The sequence below is a fragment of the Hirundo rustica genome, chromosome Z (genome assembly GCF_015227805.2).
Source record: "Hirundo rustica isolate bHirRus1 chromosome Z, bHirRus1.pri.v3, whole genome shotgun sequence".
Taxonomy (NCBI): domain Eukaryota; kingdom Metazoa; phylum Chordata; class Aves; order Passeriformes; family Hirundinidae; genus Hirundo; species Hirundo rustica.
This window is the reverse complement of record NC_053488.1, coordinates 87822189-87844867: the sequence shown is the minus strand read 5'-3', so window position 1 is coordinate 87844867 and position 22679 is coordinate 87822189. Positions and strand designations below refer to the sequence as shown.

At 38.5% G+C, this 22679-nt stretch overlaps 1 protein-coding gene across 4 annotated transcripts in view; it reads right to left on the bottom strand.

The window, feature by feature from the left end:
• The window catches only part of LOC120765753 (protocadherin-11 X-linked), a 452351-nt gene that overhangs the window by 366126 nt on the left and 63546 nt on the right, over positions 1-22679 (bottom strand). For 2 of the 4 annotated variants that reach the window (XM_040090928.2, XM_040090927.2), the window contains 2 exons: positions 21460-21507; positions 15897-18383 (listed from right to left, as the gene is read on the bottom strand). In XM_040090928.2, coding sequence (XP_039946862.1) covers positions 15897-18383; positions 21460-21507 — 2535 coding nt within the window. Of the gene's footprint in view, positions 1-9311; positions 9586-15896; positions 18384-21459; positions 21508-22679 lie in introns of those variants that run through there. The other 2 variants (XM_040090930.1, XM_040090929.2) reach the window with 2 other exon arrangements.

Below are 22679 nucleotides of genomic sequence, written 5' to 3'. Positions count from 1 at the left end.
TAATTACATTAAATAACAATAAATGTCTGAAAAACATTGAATTGTAAGCAGCCATTCTGCTACAGTGGCATAAAAATGATCTAGAGTCACAAAAAAAAAGAAAAGGCATCAACGTGAATTATATCCTGCAAATAATCATTAAAAACATTTGGTTTGTTCTGCTTTAAATTTTTCCTATTTAAATATAAATTAAATGTACCTAATGCAATTTTAAATTTTAATGCTTTTGCCCCCTTTTAAAACATAAATATGCTTAATTCTAAAGGGGCTGTAGATGACACAGGGAAGAGTTTTAACATAGAACACAGTAGCTTACTTTGAAGTATTTTCCACTTTGCCACAGAGAAAGAACAAACCCTTGGAACTTTTGATGTGTAAAAATGGATTGTACGTGAAGATTCTGTTTGTGGGACATGGACAGATTTCACTCAAGCAGTGAATGCCCCCAGAAAATAAGCTCCAAAGGGGCTTTGGTTTTTGTTTTTTTTTCCTGACAAAATTTCAGATTCTCTCATCTATCTCAAGAAAAATTATGTTCTTCACGAGTAAGATTAGTGCAGTTCATTGTGTGAAATTCCACAGTTATCATATCCTCATGTGAATTTAATAAAGCTCAGCCTTAGCAGCTCTTGAACAGCAGCCAAGCATTTGATTTGTCCTATTTCATTTTATTCATTTAAATGCATCTTGCTCCCATCTGGAATAATAAAAACAAACAGTTCAAGGAGTTACTGTGTTAAAAAGGGGCACTGAAATAATGGAATAGCCTCTTCCAACCCCCCTCTCCTAACTCTGGTTGTTTGATATCCATTTCAGAACTCATGTTGCCATTTCGTAATTCCTCAAAGACAGCCTGTAAGAGGATTGTCAGGACAGATGTTGGAGCCCTCACACAACTGAGCACATGCTGTCTTAGCCATGCTCAGTGTTTCAAAGCCAAACTACTGTGACTAATAAATCATGCTTGGGAGCTGGAAGCAGTTCATTGTATATCTTGTACACAGGAAGCATCAAACCTCCTCTTTTTTTGCCTCCAATTACATTTTCCTGGTTTAATTGTTCCTGACAGAATTATTCCTGTCTGCTTTTAATATCCGACCTTCGAGATAAGTTTCTGAAGAGGTTTGACGCTCTCGTTGTGAGTAAAACAATCAAGACTGTGTCAACTTCTGAGGGCTTCCACTACAACCAGAGGAAATTCAAATTAAAACTCACAACAGATTTATAAAATAAAGATGAATGCAAAAGTCGATGAGCTGTAGAAGTGAGCAGCAAGCAGTGTACTTGGGGGCTCACCCTAAAAATGCATACAAATAGATATATTTAAAATATTTACAGCTGTAAGTAATTTGGGTTCATTGGATATTTGTATGTGTGGGTAGTAGATTCATAAAGACATTTAGGATCCTGATTTTCACTCCAACACCTCTATATTCTTGAGGATCCAAAACCACTAGGACTCAACTGAACAAGACTCAGAGAAAACTGATCTGAAAGAACCTGGTTTTGAGTCCCATGATTGGAGTAGGTGGCTTTCACAGACCCCTTGGAACATGAATTACTCTATCATTCTATGATCTCTAAGAATCCTGATGGGAGAAATAGACGTATATTGTGCTACCCACCAACATACCCTAAATGGTTATAATTTATTGTCCAAGGTTTATACATGTGGTATTAATTAATTAATTAATTAATTATCACAGTGCTGCTGTCAAATATCAAATTGAACAACACCAAGTGCAAGACCTTACAAATGCCTGGATTCTTACACACCCCACTCCCCACACCATAGTTTCTATATACTGATATAAAAATAGGAAAACATAGCAAAAAGAAAATCTTAAAGCATTCATTAAAGACAAGAAAACATAAATCTTACAGCACTGGACCATACATGTATTATTTTCCAACACAGAAGAACAAAGACAATCTTTGATGGACAAGAAATGAAGTCATTCGGGTTAAAATTGAAGGAAGTTAAGTAACTTGGGTTAAAATTTGGCCAAAATGATAATGCACAGAAATGGCCTTACCATAAAGCTGAAGAAGAGAGAGAGTGAGTCAGGGAAGATCATTTAGCAGGGACTGATTTACAACTGTGGCTGTATGAGTTTCTCAAAATACATTCATCAAATGCTGCAGTCTCTTGTTTGCAAAACCAGTAGGTTTGATGATTCCCCCATGTGTAAGCAAACACCAATCTGTTTATCTATGTTTTTTGGTTTTTTTTTTAATTAGTCACAATGTCATTTTGCTAGATTAAAAGTCCGCTTCAGGCTGTTGAAAAATCCAGTCAGTCTCATGCTTCTAAACAGCATGTCTTTTAACATTGGCTTATAAAGAAAATAAGAAAAGATTTAGAAAATTACCTTATCTTTTTGTTTGTGTATATATACCCATATATGAGTATAAGCTTCAACAATATATAAAATAAGAATTAGAAAGGTAAGCATACAGTGTGACTAATGAGACACTTCTGAAAAGTATTAGAGATCTGGATTTGGATAGAGTAGCTTAGTGCTGTTTGAAGGAGGGGAAAACAAGATTTTTCTTGCAGGATTTTTGGTAAATCCCTTGTTCCCACTCAGGTGCAGAAAATATTACAGATCAAGGTGACTCAGCACGGACTGTGAGCAGTGAATACAGCAGTGCTGATCACTGCTGCTAATAAAAACACCTAACACACCTTTCCAAGTGGCAGCAGCTCTTATCCTAAGCTCTCACTGAGTTCTGAGTTCAGAACAAGTTGGGAGAAACCCTTCTTGTATAAATTGCAGTTGTTTGGGCTTCTAACTTTGAAATCAATAGCAATCAAAATCTCAGCAGGCTGGAGAAGTTGTTGCTTCCCTTCTGCTAAGCTTGAGAACATAATCCAATGTTTTTCTCCCTGTTGAAGTTTTTGTTTACAAATAGACATTTTAAACAAAAAGCCCTTTTCCACCTTCAAGTTTGATTCCTTGGTGTGTTGGTTACAGATAGTTCCATGTTAAACACCTCCAAAACCAGAGATGTTGGAAAAAAGACAGAAGGTAGAAAATACTGAGGCTTTCACAGTGTATAATTTAAAATATCTGCACCTATGTGTTTAGGTTACTGGTTACTGGCAAGCAAAAGAACTTGCTTTCAAATTTATTTTAATGTATTTCAAGAAATAAAATGCAACAAAGCTAGAAGGCAGTTTGCTGTTATAGAAATACTTATTTTACATCAGGTAAGATTTTTTTTTTTTTTAAATCAATTTTTGTTGCCATATTATGTGAGCTTTTGTGAGATATTTATAGCTCTGACTGAATTTTCCCACAGTTTTCTGATGTAAACATCATGTTTTCCACATTCTTTGCTGCTAAGGGTCAACTGATTGACTTCTGGCTTAGCCAGTGGGATGGAGAGGTGGTAACCTTGTTCTCCAATCCCTGGTCATTGTTCAGAACCCATGAAAGCGAGGTCTTTGTAAGCAACAAAGTTCTTTCTCCTTCAGCCTTCATCTTGTGGAGTCAAATCTTTGAGTATTTACTCACGTCCACTAGAGACAAATCTTCTTGTACCATCTTTAGGAATTAATATAGTTTCTCCCAGTTAAATAGCGAAGAAAACTGTACCATAATTTTTTCCAAGACTGAGTTTTCTCCTTCACTTCCAGCTCCAAACACATTTTTTTTTTTAAAGGGAGGGGAACAATTTTTATCAATCTACAAAAATCAGTCAACAATACAATAAAGACACCTTACCTTTCAATCCCAATAAACCTGATCTGAATCACTTTTCAACCCAGATATGAACACACATCCACCTGTTCAGATACCTTCAGAGTTAGCAGCAGAATTCTGCTGCTTTTATCCATCATGGACTGACACTAATGCAATTAATAAAATATGTGACTTAAATGTGACTTTAAACTGCATCTGCAAAGACCTCTGATCTATCATGATTTTGATTCAGTTTCTCACCACAATAATAATTATAGATGAAAAATACCATCCTTTCCCCTCATCCCTTTCCATCTTAACTGCTCCTGAGTCCTTCATGTGGCCATGACCTTGTCTGTGCAGACCCTGGCCAAGCTGGGTTGTCAGACAATCACAAAATTTTGAGGAACTTCCAATTACTCAACACCCCTAAACATTTAAAGGAAAGGACTTCCCATTTCTACCCTCATTTTCTTGCCCGAAACACACATGCCCAAGTGTCTGGAAAAGACAGAACTTTGTCCCCTTTTGGTTTCTTTTCCATTCAGGAGAGGGAGAGGGAAACCATCACCACATGGCTGGTGTAGATCCAGACCTAGGAAAAGCATTTTTGAGTGGGAAAACCTGTGACTGGAGACTTTCAGATCACAGCCCATGAGAAAACAGAGAACAAGAGCAGAGGGCACTTCATCCACCTGACAGCCGTGGAACTTCTCTTAGGAAAGGGTCAAAACAATGCTGAGAGCCACAGACCAAAATTCAGCTCATAATTCTTTGCTGGAATTCAGCGATGAGAAATCAAACCTCACACCTCTGATATCATCACCCAGCTTTTACTGGAAATAGGTGATTTGAGCTTGGATGAACACCTTCCTCGGAAATGAGACACAAATTAATAAAACCTATTTAGAAGGTTGCAAAAAGTCAATAATGCCCCTGAAAAATTCCTGATATCACACTTTGTATCCATGTCTATGCATATAAATAATTGAATTTGATTTACATGCGTCAATGTAAGAAATAAGCATAAGCTCATAATTTGGAGAAAATACAAAAATGTCATTTTGCTACATTTTCAGTGGTAAAATTTGAGAATATGAGTCTATTTAGTAGAAAGAATTGCATTTTAGGATACTGAGAGACAGTATTTGAATGAGTAAAATAACCTAGTGAAAGAATCATAGCACTAAAACTCAAAACTGCACTTTTCATATTTGTATCCCAACCTCCAAATCACCACGAGTCATCTTCTCAGATATTGAGAACCCAGTACATTCTCAGAAGGGAAGACAGATCTCCCCAAAAATCAAATAATGTGGCAGATTGGAATCCTTAGAGCCTGGCTATCTTTCACAGTGAGAGATATTGGGATGGGCACATCTCTGCAGCCGCAGCCTGTGCAATATTTACTGCCTATAACCTTTGCTAATTGAATGTGTGATAAATGTGTAGGGACACCCCGATCCTCCCTATATACAGGGGCAAGCAAAATGCACACAGAGGCAGATACAAACACTCATATGTGCATGGGAACATCACTGGAAAATGTGTGACTCTTGGAATTCCTGCTTAGATTGTTCTGAAAAAAAAAATGTAGACAATAGAAATGTGCTGCTGAAGAGTAAGAGGCTTTTCAAAGAGGTATATTTCTTCATGTTTCTTCTTGCAAGGCTTATGTGTGGTTAAGTTATTTAATAATCCTAGCTCCTAAACTGTGAAAAATATCAGTTTCTCTAGAGGCTTGGTGGCATGCATGCATTAAGCAAACAGACCAGAGGTGTATTTAAAAACAGGGCTTCTCCAGAAGGTACACAAATATAATCGTCAGACCAAATTTATTTTAGAAATAGATAAATAAGACACAAAAGGAACAGTGCTCAGTAATCCAATATGAAAGCAAAAATATATATTCAAATCATTTGTTAAAAAGATTTTACAAATAATGCGTAAGACCAGGATACACCATAAATATATGTTTTATGGTAAAATGGGAAATCACCGGAAAAGTGTAACCAAAAAAAAAAAAAAAAAACAAAACCCAACAACCCTGCAGCATTACAGTTTATGATAAAATATAATTCTATTTACATCACAAACCAGCTTTGTTGCTGACAGCCCCCTGGTGCCCTTCATAAGTCCCCCCCTCACTTGAACTCAGAAGGGTTTAAATCCCCCAAAGTTCCTGCGGCGCCTGGCTTGCTCTCAGGGGTGTTTGAGGTCGGGTGGGAGGGCGCTTTGGTAGACACAAAAATCTGTAAGAATTCCATAATAATTGGCAACACAGCACTGGATGGGACCCGTTCATCTGAGAGCCAGCCCTAGCTGCTGTGCTGGAGAGGGCTGCAAGCAGCCATGGGATCACTTACATCTGAAACTGGCAATAAATAAAGAAGCTTTCTTTTTTGCTCAGCCCCACATTGCACTGGAACCGACCCAAAGCAGGCTCTGGGGTTTTCCCTACAGACACGGCTTGGCTGCTCTGGAGTTGAGCATTGAGCACCAGAGGAAAGGGGGAATTTCTTGAGAAGTTTGTACTGAGGTGACTGTAATAATTGCAGTCTGAAGTACGAAAAATGTATTGATATTCCAAAGAAAGTATAATGAGTTGTCAAGTTCAAAAGTAACATTTGGTCAGCTCAGTGATTATTTTGTTCATAATTCACTCTGACTTCTAAGCAGTCAGAAAAAGAAATATTTCTGCAGGTGAAAATATTTGAGAAGCAGAGTTGGTTCTGAAACACATAGATCTAGTTTTGACTCAAGATACTAATACTATTTAAAACAAAAATAATAGAAATTTTTGACTAGCCATCATCACAAAAATGCTAGAAACTGATATCCAGCACACCCACATATTTGGTCAATAAGCACTCATGCCTTCCATGAGATTTTAATGAACCCATTCAACCATCAGGAGGAAATGAGCTCTGAACAAGTTTTATACCAGTCTATGAAAAAACCAACTTCTTAAAAAGTGATACTTAGATGTAAGAAAACAAAAATTGAAACAGACAAAGCACGTGAAACCAAGCCACATAAGAGGTTTCTGGCTTTCCCTTAGTGCATTTGGAAGGTTATCATATTTGGCTGGGCTGACTCATGAGAGAACCAGAGGAGAGAGATTACTGATTGGGAACAGTAATTAAACCATGTGATGTACCTTTTATTTCATTTATGTAACTTCTGGAAATTTTAAAGTCATCCTAGATGCTTTTAGAATTATTTATTGGAATGACAGGACCAGAGTTATACTAGGAAAAAGTTAGAGCTTCAGTTAAATTAAAAGCAAAGGAACTCAAAATGAAGTATATTTTTCTCTGAAAGTACATAACTGGTACATCTGGTACAAGAACGGTACTTATCAAAGGTTCTCCTCATACTCAGCGCAAGAAAGTAGGCACTTCTAGAGGGTATGCAGTCCTAAAATCAAAATAACCTGTTACAGTCTATCTGTGACTTGTCACCACCAGAAAAAAAAAAAAAAAAAAAGAGGGTAACTACATGTTCCCTTGAGATGAGTAAATTACATTATCTCCACTCAGTATCCCCTGATTAAAAAAAAAAAAAAAAAAAAAAAAAAAAAAAAAAAAAAAAAAAAAAAAAAAAGTTTGAATGTAGAGCATTGGAATTATTTGGTGCTTCTCTTCATCAAACATCGAGTTTATGTATTGGGGCTTTCTCAAAAAGGAAATGCAACCTAATTCTTGTAGGGAGAAAAATCCAAAGACTCAAAGTGGAAACAGAAACTCAAAGCCTGTGAAACCATCCTGTCTGCCTGGCAAACCCCTCTGAACGAGGCCCAGGGGCTGCTACTCAAACACCACTGAGTTCTCCTGTCACCCACCTAGGAAACAGCGTGTGGGACACCAGACAGCACCTCTAGGATGAGTCCCTCGTTGTGTTGGGAATGAATTTTAAACTGGCTGAGCTGTGGCACGGGGTCAGTAATTTTCACTGCGTCTCTGACCGTTGGGAGTGTTGGGGGAATTTAGTTTGAAGCATGAATGCTGCAAGGCTGCTAAAAACAGGAACAGCGAAACTGTCTGACAGGTACATGAACGTCTTCCCAAGAAAATGATCCCAACCATCGGAAATGAAAAGCTCTCGGTAACAGTCATAGCTATAATTATGCGATACAATATGCTCAATTACAATACGTACTTCATTATTAATAGAATTTATTTTACAGATCAAATAGCCAAATACACATTATTTCTTTTTAAAAGAGCCAGATAGCAAACGTGGAGCAAACTATAGGCAACAGTCATGGTAGACATTCTGCAGTCCAAGAACTGAGGCAACGTGATTATTAAGTACAAGCCTATAAATATCTTTACATCAAACATACAATAATGTGTAAGAATTCCATGTTGTAGTCTAATTCATGAAACATTAATAACTTTTCTTTAAAAGAAAGTTCTATATATCCCCTGTATATATCCCCATTAAAAGCAGTGTCTGCATTTCAATTTATTCTAGCGAACTAATATTACATGTCTTCACATAAGTGCAGAAAACAGGGTTCTTTATACTCCTTTGCTTCCTAAGAGATTTTGCATTGCATATGAAATTCTAATATTATAGATGATACATATTAAGCATTACTCCCTAAAAATGTGAGGCAATATACAAGAACTTGCAACCAACCTTCAAACAAAGCTATGATACTCAAGTTTCATTTTGTAAATGAGCCGTGCTAAATAACAAATGATAATATTAAAAACTTCAATTAAGAGAAAAAGAAAAAAAAAAAAAAAAGAAGCAACGAACAAAAAATGCGAACCAACTAAAACCAATAAAAAATACCTTTACAGAAGACTAACTGGGGGGAAAAAAAAAACAAAAAAACAAAAAGCAAAAAACAGTAGGCTATTTTTCCCCCCATGCTGGCTAACAGTGAAAAAATTATGTGTACTGTTTCCTATTTTATTACACTGAAAACCAAGCCACTGGATTTATGAGTTTTACTTTTTAAAGAAAAATACTTCAAAAGGTTAAAGGTTTGGCACCTGTTAAACAGACATTAACTAACATTCAGCAAGCAAACTGCAAATTAAATTTTCCTATTAAAAGTTATGTGAATGCTTTCCAGTTATTTAAAAGGTGACCATTTATTACAAAATGTTGTGGATAAGAAAGCAGGAAGTACTAGTTTTTCACTACTACTATTGTGCCTAGAGAATGAGAAAGCAGTGACTTGATCATTTTTATTTATGATCCATAGCAGCAATATCATCATTAAAAATATTATGGAATAGATATAAATAACACTCAATTCTTAACGTATAATGGTGCTATAAGTGACAACAACTCAGTTGTTTTTCTTTTAAATGCAGGGAGTATAAAGAACTTTACATTCTCTTTTTAACAAATGAATAAAATTTATTGCTCCCTTTAAAAATTTTCATAGAAACAAAATTCCTAATTGTTGAGACTAAAATAAATAAGAAAACAAAAACAAAACAAAACAAAACAAAAAAAACAAACCAAACCAAACCAACAAATAAACAAACAAAACTGGGACAATAAGATGATTACAAGCAAAATAGATTTACCATTATCACCAACTGTGAAGAAGGATTGGTCACATTACTTTTTTTTTGTTCTTAGCAAAACTACGTTATAGAACACTATTAGCACAACGTACTAAAACTTCTTGGTCTTTTCCTTTTTAAAAAAAAAATCCTTGCCCTTGATACCTTTGAGTAGGGCAGCTTGAACAGTTCATGGTCACTTCCAAACCCCTCTGGAGATGAGACGATAAATTTCTTCGGCAACCAGAGACAGGACAAAGGGCTTTCTCGTGCTATTTCCTTGTTTTCATATTTGCTGGCTTAACATCATTGAGTACACGTACGACTTCAGAACATAACATCAGCTGCGATGGCCTTCAGAGCTGGCAAACAGAGAAACAGCATGAGAAAAGCCCTTTCCTGCAGCATTTTCACCATAAATTGTCATGTTTGCTTCCAAATTTCTCTACCAGATCTCAAGCACCGTGTGGTCTGAGATGTTCTAAGTAACCAACCCTTTCTGGGGTGTGTGTGTGTTCCCAGCACAGGCAAAGATCTCTACACACAGAGCACAAATGCTGCAACAGAAGGAGACACAGAAATAGCTTCCATGGATCTTATTCTAAGTTTCTTACTCCTTTTTTTTTTTTCTTTTTCTTTTTTTTCTTTCTTTATCCACTCAAACCCAAAGTGCTGGTGCAAGATTAGAGTTGTCAGAAGGCTGCTGCACTGCCTAGAAAAGGTTCTACAGGGTTTTTATGGATTTCATGCAAAAGCATTGTTCCTAAAAGCTTAATATAAATATATATATATTTTTCTTTAAATTTGAAGAATTGTTTTACATCTTTAATCTAAATTTATCATCAACAGGATTAATCCTAAAGAGACACAGAAATTAAGCCATTCTGATCAATTATTTCACAGAAAAGAAAGCACTATCAATACCACAGTCACCAAGACACCAGCCACTCACTGGTCAGGAAATTGCTATCAACTGCAGATTATTGAGTGCAATACCTTCTGGGAGAAAACAGGAAAATAAGCAAGTGTGAAAATTAAACCAGAGTTAAGTAAGACGTTTGAAGTAGCACTATTGGGTGGCAAGGAGAAAAGAGTAAACTTTTCAGTTATCCCACTGAAAAAAAAAAATATGTGAAATGCACTTAATGTTTGAAAAATTACGTTGTTTCTACCTCAAGGAAAGTGGCTATTGGGAGGGAGTTGTGTGTCACTCTGGCTTGCACAAAAATCACTCCGTAATTAATGCTGGAACCTCATTTACCAATTTCAGTATAAACTCAGTCAATGAGCTCTTACTGGGGACCAAAAAAAAACAAAAACAAACAAACAAACAAAAAAGAGTGCCTTTGCTTGCTCTGAATTAGGCGCCTTTTTTTGTTTGTTTGTTTGTTTGTTTGTTTGTTTTGGTCATATTCAAAATCTTTCATTATTTCCTCACACAAAACACAAATTTCTTTTTTGTTCCTCTTCATTCTCTGTTTTTTGCCTTCCACTATGAGGCAAAGGGGGCACTTTCTAGATACCTTCCCCCATAATTTTCTAGTGAAAAGTATTAGAAGAAATCACTGAAGATTTTCTACCAGTGTTGCACAGAGGAAAAGTATTTTCTTGACCAGTTTGACTTCAGTAGTGATGCCTACTCAAATAATTCCCTGCTAACTTCTGACTCACACATTTTGACTCATATTTCAATTAGAAATCTCTTCTTCCTTTTTTTTTTTTTTTTTTTGTGTGTGTGTGTGTGTGTGTGTGTGTGTGTGTGTGTGAAATAGATGTACATGGCAGCAGGACCGCAAGCAAAACTACCAGCCAGAAAATTAAGGTAAAATAACGAGAATACTTAGAATCATAGTAATCAATTTTGAAATGGCTTTAAGGAATGGCTTATACCAACAGTTTATTTAGCTAAAATTTAGGAGAAAATGTTATTTGAGTGTAATTTACTCTGTATCTGTCAATACAAAACACCAGTGCTATGTCTATTTTACACCTCAGAAGCATCAGCCCTGCCTACTGGATTCTAAATTAAACTCACTGTTATTACACAAAACAAAAAATCCTGCAGCTAAAGATTCACAGAACAGATGAGTTTCAGAGCTATTATTTTCAGGAACACTTCAATATTCCTTCCATTCACATCCTGAGCACACTGTTCTTATAGTGAGTGGGAAGCTGTAATGACATTTCACCACATTTTAAATCAGAAGCCCAAATATCCCATAACTGTAAGCAGGTCTAAGCAGGCAGTGATAGAATCACAGAACTGAGACAGTGGGGCCTCAAAATGCAATGTATTTGAAATGAGGGCTACTTCCCTTTCAGATTTCTGTGAGGAGTGTAATGTCTATCTCCATCAGCACCTACCAAACCAGCAGAGACCACTGTGTCATCTGCAATTTCTATTCATAAGTGTGGATAAGTTCACAGATGAGAGAACCCCGCCAGCTGAACTCCACCAATGAAGATTTGCATCAGCAAGCAGGACAAAAATCCATCTCCATGCCTGTTCCCTCCCTCAGCAGCTTCCCCAGTGTGGTACAGAGTCCAGGCAGCGCAGCTGAATTCACTGACTGACCAGGGACCAGTGGGATGCAGGGAGAACACCCCCCAAAAAAGCAGAAAATCACAGATGCTGAGCACGTTGCACTTTCCAGCACCTCCAGTGGGAGAAGCGCTACTTCAATGGGCACCAAAGTTCCTCGGTAGCGCCGAGGCAGAAAAATCTTGTTCTGGACTTAAAGACGACAACCCAAAAGATCACAGAACTCTTCCTGAGTGACCAGGTGTAAATTTGCCAAGATTCCCCCTGTATGCATTCTACCATTTTCAAATACAAGGCACATCTGAAATAGCACTCAGTAAAAGAAAGGGACTAGAAGAAGGAGAATGCACAGCGAGTTCTGATGAGTCTTTGCAGCTCTACCTTCTTTGAATCATGCTGCCACAGATAACACTGTGCTCTATAATTATGCATGTTTTGACTAGACAGGCTGATACCTAGACAGGCATTTGAAATGTCTGAATGTTGTCTTAAAAGTGCATGAGCAAAGATTTCAGATTTTGAAATTGTGCTACATGAAAATGAGACTGAGGAAAACTCCTCCCCCTTCTTCTCATCATTCCCATGCAAATGCAAAGAGAATTAGAAGATTTGTGTCAGTGTGGAACGCTTCACACCGTTTGCTCCCACTGAGGTGAATGTCAAAAATAACTGAGCTTTTACAAAGCATGCAGACAAATAAACTTTAAAGATGTTGTATGTTTCTGCTCAAAAAAAAAAAAAAAAAAAAAAAAAAAAAAAAAAAAAAAAAATCTGCGAGGCCTACGACTGCCAAAACAATGGAAATCTGAAAACATGGAAAGTCAGTTTGTTTTTTATAATGCTCCAGATATCCTAGTCTGAAAAACCTTATTACGAATAAGCCCCTTCACAATTTATCACTTGCTAAAACTCCTTTAAAAGAATTATCTCTACTAGATCCCCCCAAAAAGCACGCTACTCTGAAGATCTATTGCCACTGGTATTGGTTAATTCCCCTGGAAACTTCAGAATAATTTCAGTACCTGTGCCCCTTGCTCTTTCTCACATACAAATGGAGCAAAATTTGACCTCTCTCTTAGGGGACATTACATTAAGACCATACTTTCCCTCTCCAGTTTCCTGTAGTTTATGATTCAAAGTGTCCTCAGCTGCTTCAGGAGTCTCCAATTGCTTCCCCATAAAAACTTCAGCTGTGGCACTGCTGTATTTATTTGCCCACATGACCACTAAAGAGATATTTTTGGGTTTTTTAGTAGAAAAAACCTTTCCATCTTTGCTTGCATGCTTTTTGAGTACAACTGCTATAATGACTTTCTGTCATTTTATAGATCACTTAGACAAATTTAGCAGTAAAGTAAAGGCATAATTTCCTTTCTTTAAAGACCTGAATCAATACCATTCAGACAGACACAAAATTTAGAGCATCCAAAGAAAACATATATTTTTAGCTGTAGCACAATATTATTTCAAATATCTGAGTAGAAAGCCTTGCATGGACAAAACTAACAATAGTTGAGATGTGCAGCCTATAATAATGTCAGTCCCCATTACAAACTGAGGAGACACTTCACAGAGAACAGAACCTTCTCCAGGCTCCTCCAGAACTTCTGGCTTGTAAAAAAGCTGCACTATGGTAAAAGTGATAAATGATGATATTTCCCCCTCACATCAGGCATCTTATTTTCACTTTTCAAACCAGCACATCTCCCTTTTTAACTGAACGGACTTTCAGTTCCCCAGCTTGCCCTACAGTTTTCTGCAAACTCAGAGAGTGCCTGACACAAAATCATCTTGAGCCACAAAGATCCTGTTGGTGTCTGAGGCTGAAGGGTGGTGGGACAACAGCTGGAGACACTGTGCCTCAGGATTATTTGGATTTATATTTGTTTCCTCTGTTTTTTTGCTGGCTAACAGAGACAACTCTCGAGTAGCCTGTCTTGACACACCTTCCAAAGCCCCACTGGGGGAAAAAACTACCCAGACTACAAATACAGAGCCAGGGTGGAGTGAGACTGACTTCTAAAAGATCTGTTGAGCTTTAAGAAATTCTTTACTTGTTTTTACTTACCAAGAAATACAATTTTCATTTAGTCACAATCCAACACGACACAAAGGATTTCCTCTACTCCAACTCATGTAAATAATGCATTAATGAAACTATATAAATTTAATTTTGTTTAAAAAATGTGAATCCATGTGTTTAAAGGTGAATGCTGTATCCAAATTAGTGTAAAGGGCCATCGTGGTGATTAGTTACCCTTCCTCCAAACAAGGTGCTCGCTTTCATGCAGAAAAATATCCCTAAAAGAAGGATAGCTGCAATTTTAACAAAACCAGCGCAAACAGTAACAATAATCTCTTATCTGTTTAGCGTGTCATCCTTACAATGTTAGGTGCAGCTCTATGAAGATAAGCTGGTATCAGCTAGGGAGCAAAAAAAAAAAAAAACCAAAACAAAACAACCCACCAAAAAAACCTCCAAAACTCCACAATTCTATTCCGCTTTTCCAGATAGGAACCCCCTGTCACAGACTTTTAAAGCACAGATGAAAGGAAATGTTCTTTCCCCCAGCCAACTTCTGCAGGAGAGATTTGCTTCCCATGCCCCTTTCTAGGTTTTTACTGCCACAGAAGGGACTTTGAGAGTCGTGAGCTTGCTTTCTTTGTTAGCAGCATTACTGCATGACAAAGTGTGTTTCAGCAGACAATGGCAGAACCTTTTTGACTCACAGGAACTGTACCAGAACTCCACGGAAAAAAATCACTTAGATCTGGCCTACAGAAATGCTGAAAACAGCACTGCCCTCTCCTCAGAGTCATGGGAGTTCAAACAGATGAACAAACCAGCAAGAGGCTTTTCTGATATGTAATTTAACTTAACACACTTATACACATTTCTTAAAAAATGTTAGCCATAGTGATGTAGATTCCCATACAAATTTATGTTGGTTAAGGGGACAAAATAGAATAAAAAAACCCAGTGTACTGTGAAATTTTCAAAGGTATGACGACTGCTCTGAATGCGAAGCTTTTATATGCATGTTGTTATCATTACAGTTGTACTAAAACAAAGTTCCCAGAAAAAAAATATAGCTGGAGGGAGAAATTTACCAGACTTAATCAAGCTGAGGATTTATTCTCAAGGCATACATCAAGTTAAAAATATTTTTAAGGTAAAATATATTACCAATAATAAAATAAACACTCCTGAAGTAAGTTTTACTTTAATGATTAATGCCTTGACCAACTAAATCTTAACTAGAAAACTATCCCCACTGAAAACTTTGTGATACTTGGGAAGAAAGAAAACAGAAAAGTTTTATTACACTGTTCCAAATATGGATAAATATTAGATTCTATTTCCAGTGTCTTAAAGCTTTTCTGTAGGGTCTTGAAGAATAAGAGTTACTTCAATTCTCAATTTATTTTTACTTTTAAGCTGAGGATTCTTTAGACATTTACTTTATTGTGCTGCATTTCTAAGAAGCGAATATCTGGTTTATCAGGCGGAGCGGAAAATGAGTGAGATCAATTATGCTGATGCTTCTAATTTTCCCCTAACTTTGCCTGTCAGCTGTGTCATTCCACCAGATTTAAGGCTCCTTCCGGTCTGAAAATGGCACTGAAACTCTCGGAGGAAAATCCTTGCCTGCTCCTGAGAGACCTTGAAGCAAAGCTACATCCAAATGAAGGCTGCAATTCCAGACTCCATTAATATTAAGAACCACTTATGAGCTCCTGCAAAGCTTTATTGCTTTCCACCTGGCCTGGATTGCTTGGACCCTCGAGCACAGCAGGCTGGAGAGCACAGTCCCCCTCGGAGCCTCCCGAGCTGCTCGGGGTCCCGCGGTGAGGTGGGAAGTGCCATGCTGCCATCTGCAGTCAGGACACCACCACAGGGATCTCTGCCGGATCCATCTCCTCACAGACAACCCTCCTCTCCCCTTCTCACTTTCTCCCTTACCACTCAGGAAGCTCGAAATGGTTTGTTTTGCAACGCCTCGATCGAATAAGAACTTTCAAAGTTTTACTTCTTGCAGGAGAACTTATCTTGCAGCCTTTTGAACTGGGGTTACAGGATTGGCAAAGTAAGGAGGGAAGGAGGAAGAAAGCACCTTAAAATTCCATTACCTGTCTGGTGTGTATGGGGCCTGGGGTCTTGAAGCCTCCTTGACAGCTGCATTCAGAAACACTGTAAGGGTCCGAGCTGCTGGATGAGCACTTGGAAAGTGAGTCACAGCCCACCACAAAGGTGTTATCTAGAGGCAATTCCTGAATGACATGGTGCTTCTTGGGGGGTACAGGAGTCTCGGGTTTGATTTGGAAGGTAGGCTGAGGAGAAGCAGACTTGTAGTGCTTTGCTAAGTCTGGGCTGTCAGGTTTAAATGTGGTTGGTGTGGTGGCCCAGTTATATTTTCCCATAGTCTGCTCTTCTAGCTCTACGGGAATGTCTAAAGTGCCATTTATGTGCTCGTGGCCAGGATCATCGGGCTTAGACTCTTCAATGGTAACAAAGTTGAGGAGGAGACTCTTTGGAGAGCGCTTCTTCTTCTTCTTCTTTTTCTTGATCTGCCTATTCTCTTGGTTGGGGGAAACCCATTCACCACTCTGCTTATTTTTTTGGACAACCTTGTGCCTGGGCGTCTGGCGGCACCGGACTAAAGCGGTAACAAAAATTACCAGAATAACCGTCATGGTGCCTGCAATGATGGCAATGATGATCTTGACATAATCATTGGTCTGTGGGGTTATCTCACCATCCCCAATGTTCTGTCCAACTGGAGTTTCCATGTTCCTGCGCACCAGCTCTTGCACGTAGGAGCTGTTGGTGACGGTCTCGTTCACAAACAAGTGCACAAGAGCTATCGTGTAAAGAGACTCCGGCTGTCCCAGGTCATTCACCTTGATCACCAGTCTGTGCAAGCCATGATCTGATGCAATCACCTTCTCTTTCAAAGTGATATTGCCTGTTAATTGGTCGATGGTAAACAAGCCCCTGGAGTTCCCACCTATGATGCTATAGCGGAGCTCTGCATTCATTCCCGTGTCATTATCAACTGCAAAGACTTTGGTGACTACAGACCCTGGGCTGGCTGACGTTGGGACCAACTCATAGGAATAGTTAGATGAGGGAATAACAAAAACGGGCCTGTTATCATTTACGTCAACAACATTGATGGTCACTTTGGCAGTTGAGGAGCGCTGCAGTCTTCCTCCATCCACTGCTTTCACCTGGAAAGTGTATGACCCTTGCTGCTCCCTATCAAAGGTAATGTTAGGTCTTATTACACCGGTAAGTGGATCTATAATGAAATTATCTCTACCATTTAAGATAGAGAGAGTGACTGCAGCATTGTCTCCGGCATCAGCATCCGTAACTGTGATAAGCCCCACTGTGCCATACATGGGCAGGTTTTCTGGCACATAGAAATTATACTCGTTATGTGTGAAAGCAGGGCTGTTGTCATTCTGGTCCAGCACTGACACCGTCACCGTAGCATTGGTCTGCAAAGGCGGCATCCCATTATCCTTAGCCAGCACAGTGAAAGAATACCTGTCCTGCTTTTCTCTGTCCAGCTTTCTCACCGCTGTCAGGATGCCAGTGCGGCGGTCCAGGTTGAAAATTGGGGGCGCATCGGAACCCAGGATGTAGCTGATCTCGGCATTCCGCCCGCTGTCAGCATCTGTAGCGCTGATCTTGGTTAGCTGAGTACCAGGAGCGTTGTTTTCAGGGATGGAAAGGCCTATGATAGGCTGTGTGAAAACCGGGGCATTGTCGTTCTCATCTTTAATTTTGATCAGGAGCATTGCAGACTGGTTCAAGGGAGGCTTCCCTGAATCTGAAGCCACGATTTTGATGGCGTATTCCCGTGTAGCTTCGTAGTCTAAAAAAGTGGCTGTCTCCAGGAGAAACTGATTATCAAACACCGGTTTTAGCCTGAAAGGGACATCGTGATCTGTAAAACAGGTGACTTTCCCATTCTGATCAGCATCCTTGTCCATCACTGTTATCAAAGCAATTTTTGTATTGAGAGGAGCCTTCTCAGACAAAAGCACTGTCCCATTCACCGGGTTGATGATGTACCTCGTGTCTATTGACGGGACATTGTCATTAATGTCTGTGACATTAACAGTCACCGTTGCTCTCGACGGAGTTGAGCTGCCATCGCTTGCCAAAACAGTCAATTTGTGCACAGGAGACTCCTCCCTGTCCAGCGGCTCCCTGATGGTGATGAGGCCAGTGGTGTTATCGATGGCAAAGAGCCTTTTGGCCAGACTGGAGATCTGGTTGCTGAAATAGAAGTGGATTTGCGCATTTGAGCCCAGGTCTGCGTCCGTGGCGTGCAGCTGAGACACAGAGGTGCCCACGGGAGCGTTTTCCGGCACGCTGACCTCGATGTCGTTCTCCTTGAAGACCGGGCGGTTGTCGTTGACGTCGGTCACCGTGACCTGCAGGATGGCAGTGCTGGACCTCGGGGGGCTCCCACCATCCTCAACTTTGATTTTCATCACATAGGTGTCCTTCTGCTCCCTATCCAGGATCTGCTGGACAATCAGTTGAGGCCACTTATCCCCTTCAGGTGTCTCTGTTATGTCAAGACCAAATACATTTTGACCCTACAAGACACAGAAAGAACACACTTTAGCTTGACAGGGTAGTTAAAGAGAAAAATGTCACATTATTTTTCTGAAATTGTCATGGAATATATATTTATGCATATACTCTCTATATGCTCCTATACAGGAGCATACATTTTTTATATTTATCTTTATTTTCCCTATCTAGTTCTGCTTTCTCTTGAGAGCTTTGAGAAAGCTTCAGAGCAAACGTGGCAATAAACAAGTACTCTAGAAAAAGGGGAAATGTGGGAGTCATGGTGATTTTTTTAATCCAGATTCTCTATTGCTAAAGAAAAGTTATTAAATTCCTGGACAGATGTAATTAGTTTTCTCTGTTTTATGAGTGAGTGTGGAAATGAGGAATGAAGCCAAAGTTCAGTCACTGGAGGACCTATTCCAATATTCAATTTCAAGGAAACCAACAAAGATAAAGGGATTATTTCTCTGTTTGTAGAGCAACTCTGGACATGATCTGAAACCATTAGCATAAATAAATTTAAAAAAAAATACCATCACTGATAAACTACTTATTACATAATTCAGATGTCACAAAACTAAGACCTAACATTCCTAACAGTTCATAAAAAGGATATTTAAAAACTCATTAAAACTATGCCTGTGTTCATCACCATATGTTTTATATTTGTAGTGGAAGTTACAATCCCAGTGAAAAAAAGATGATGCATTTTCATTTCAAAAAATATCACAGAACTGTGAGATCAATTTGAAAATGATCAATATATTTCATAGGGTTTGTTCAACATCTGTAGAACTGCACCAAAATGCTACATATATTGCACAAACACAGCTGTTTAAAAAAAACAGTAGTGCTGACAAATCTGCTAAAATAAATATTGGAATCTAGAACTAAATTCCCTCTCTCGAGCTGACTCTTCAGACAAACAGGAATCAAGAACAGTGTGATCATCCTCTTTTCTTATATATCACCACTTAGAGGAATGATTTAAAGGCAGTTTTCCAGTCACATCTTCTGTAAGGGCAGGGCTAGAATGCAGATGGCTAATGCTGAATGCATGGGATGACCAGAAAAAGGAAGTCATAAATAAAATTGTTCACTGAATATGAGTTTCTTTTTATGTGTAATATTTGTAATAACGAACAACTGTTCTTTCTGTGCTCGTTCTTCTCATCTTTCACCCTCACTCAGGTAACTGCCATAGAATCATTGATGGTTTGGGCTGAAAGGGACCTTAAAGATCCTCTCATTCCCACCCCTTCCCACAGGCAGGGACACCTTCCACTGGAGCAGGTCCATTTGTGTTCTAAACTGGTTTGAGACACTCCAGAACAAAGCAAAAGAAGATGTTCCCACAGTGTTCAAGGTTCCTTACTTCTCATTAGCTGCAAAAGATTTGTAATCCCTGCATCTTGCTACCCACCACTAAGTGAATGCATTTATAGCTTGTATACACTTCTGAGTAAGGCTGGACTCTTTCACTGATTTGTTTTCTCAGAGCCAGATTTTGACCCTACACAAGCCATCTTTTATTTCATGGGACAGAACTATTCATCCACATATCCAAAATTATTTGCACAGCACTTGTGCCAACTTGCACAGCATTTGTGGCAACATTAAGTTGCAACATGGGGACAGTACAAAGCGAACTGGAACACATTTTGAAGTAATAAAACAAATACAGATTTGGCTTCTTTAGCAGAAGGCATGAAAAAATAAGCCCTGCAAATTGTTTCTAAATCGAGATATACATTTTGAACCAATTAGGGTAAATTTTATAATGGTAATTCTATCCTGATAGGAAGCAGAGTGTGAGTTTCCTCTTTATATTCAATCTGGCTAGCAGTTATTTGCAATAAATTTCATAATTACTAAGAAATTATAAATTATATATTCTATGTTTAATATAGATTCCAGAGGAAAGAAAAATAACAGAAGCCAGAGTAAAAGCAACCTGTCAGCTCTCTTTACTTCTGTATTTGTACACAGGCTGACAGATGGACGCTGATTATTCTGTCATTAGATCTCACAGCTACCACAAGAACTTCATACAGACTTTGAATTCATGCGGCTCTACATGTGTGTGCCCATCTCTGCTTTTCTTATCCAGTATGGGAGAGGGGTTTTTCATCATAGCAGATGAGTTTGATATAAAATATGGTGCTTTCGCTCCCCATCACTAGCAGTGAGTGACTAGAGAACAGAAAAGAATGCAAAGATCTCTTCCAAGTTCATCATTAACACTTGAACAATTTTCTATGGAAAGAAATATTATCCATGTCTATTTCTTCCCATTAATTACAGGTTTAGACATCTTTTTTAAACCACAGAAAAACCATTACAGAGAAGGAGACTTTCTCTTAACTCTAGCAAGACTATTTCATGTTTAAGTGATAAGGTTTGGTGTGGCTGCAAATTAACAAACACCTTTTCTGAGAACAGATAGTTCTCACATTCTAAACACTCAAAAAATTGATGAAACATTCAAGAAATATATTTTTAAGATTATAAATATCTAATTCTCTCTCTTATGAGCAAAGAAATTGAGAGCTAAAATGAGAAACATGAACAAAAACCTTCATGATTAATTTTTTCATATTGAAGTACATAGCTCTATCATCATTAAAGTGCAGTCAAAATTTCCATTAGGGTCAGATTTCTATTTGGACTGAACTGCACCTCAGTCACCACATTATCCCAGTGATCTGAAGGATTTGTTCACACTGGGAAGGGCAAGAGTCCATTGGAAAAGCACAATAGATAATTAACAGTTATAGAATACCATTAAAACTCCTGGTAGAAATAATCTACTCCATTGATATCTCCACCCTTACAGAAGAATGAGAGTGCGAAATACAAGAGATTGACTTTTTAAATTTAAGAATACAATTTAGGCACGAGCTATTGGAGACAAGGCAAAGTTCTGCCCATCTCCGAGCCTGGATTAACTTAAAGAGATTCTGACCCTGCTCACAAGATCCCTTATCAGGGCCATAGGGAACTCTGTTACCTCACCCAATTTTCATAGCAGCCTTTTCCATGGGCTCTCAAACAATGAAACTTTCCTGCTGAACACGCCCTACTGTGTATATTTACCTGGTCATTTGTAATGGATCCAAATGTCCTTTTCGGAGCTGTTTTGGGCTGTCATGTGAATAAAAAATTAGAGAGTATTTTAAAAATTGCAGCATTTAGGTGGTTTCATAAATACATAATCAATGACACACAGACACACAGTGTGCTAAGCTAGGACAGCTTCTAAGTACTACAGACAGGACTGGATGTGACAAAGTGCACCAGGAGTCTACACACAGATATTGCAGTATCATAGCATTTCACCACAGGATTTTGTTAAATCTGTGGGGTACTGACAGCCCAGACATTGTTGGGAAGGATGGGAAAATAGATCAGCTTCTGGTTAATGCTGATAACAGAGACACCGTCCACTGTGTTCAAAACATCCTTTGGACTTACAGAGCAGGAAGCTGGCAGAAAGCAGGGATTTCTCAAAGAAGTGGGGAATGGAAAGAATATTGTGTTAAATAATGCTACAAACCCAACTGCTTGTAATACAAAGTAATCAAATTGAGAGGGGCTACCAGTGATTATTCCTTAAAACATACCAATTACGTAATTGTGTGTAACAAGTTTCCATTGTTAGCTGACAAAGGGTAGATCAACGCTGTCCTCAAATATTTCATTCAAAAGAGGAGTCTGAACCTCCAGAGAAAGCCACAGGAGCAAAGACAGCTCATTGTTTTGTGGCTACAGCTTCGCCCTACACTTATTATCCATACTTCAGGCACTGTAAATGACAAACACATCACGGGATGCCCTTGGTTCAACTGAACCTCAAACAGAAGGGACATGCACAGCTCAAACTTTTACTAATATTCTACAGCAACTCATTTCAATGACTGTTGCAACAAGTTAGAAGTACACATTCATTGCATGTTAACAACTGTCTTAAAAGAAAATAAGGAAGAAGAAGAAAACTATTAAAATATTGGTTCCTCATCACAAAGTAAATCAGTAATTAATTAAGTAATAACTTGAATAAAAACCTTTGGCTGAAATGTAGTTTTGAGTCCAAAGGACCCTAAATTCTTTCCATAAAGTCCAGAAAATGATTCATGGTTGCTAAATGCTGGTTATCTCACGTGGAACAACACAGAAGATCTTTGCAGGTCTTCTGCAGAACTACAAGACGGGTCCAAGACATTTTTCCTTGCCTGGTTTTGCCAAGACATATGGAACTGCTCTGTGACTGTGCTATCAGCAGAGAAGAGAGTACAGCAGCACAACTTCAGTTCTTC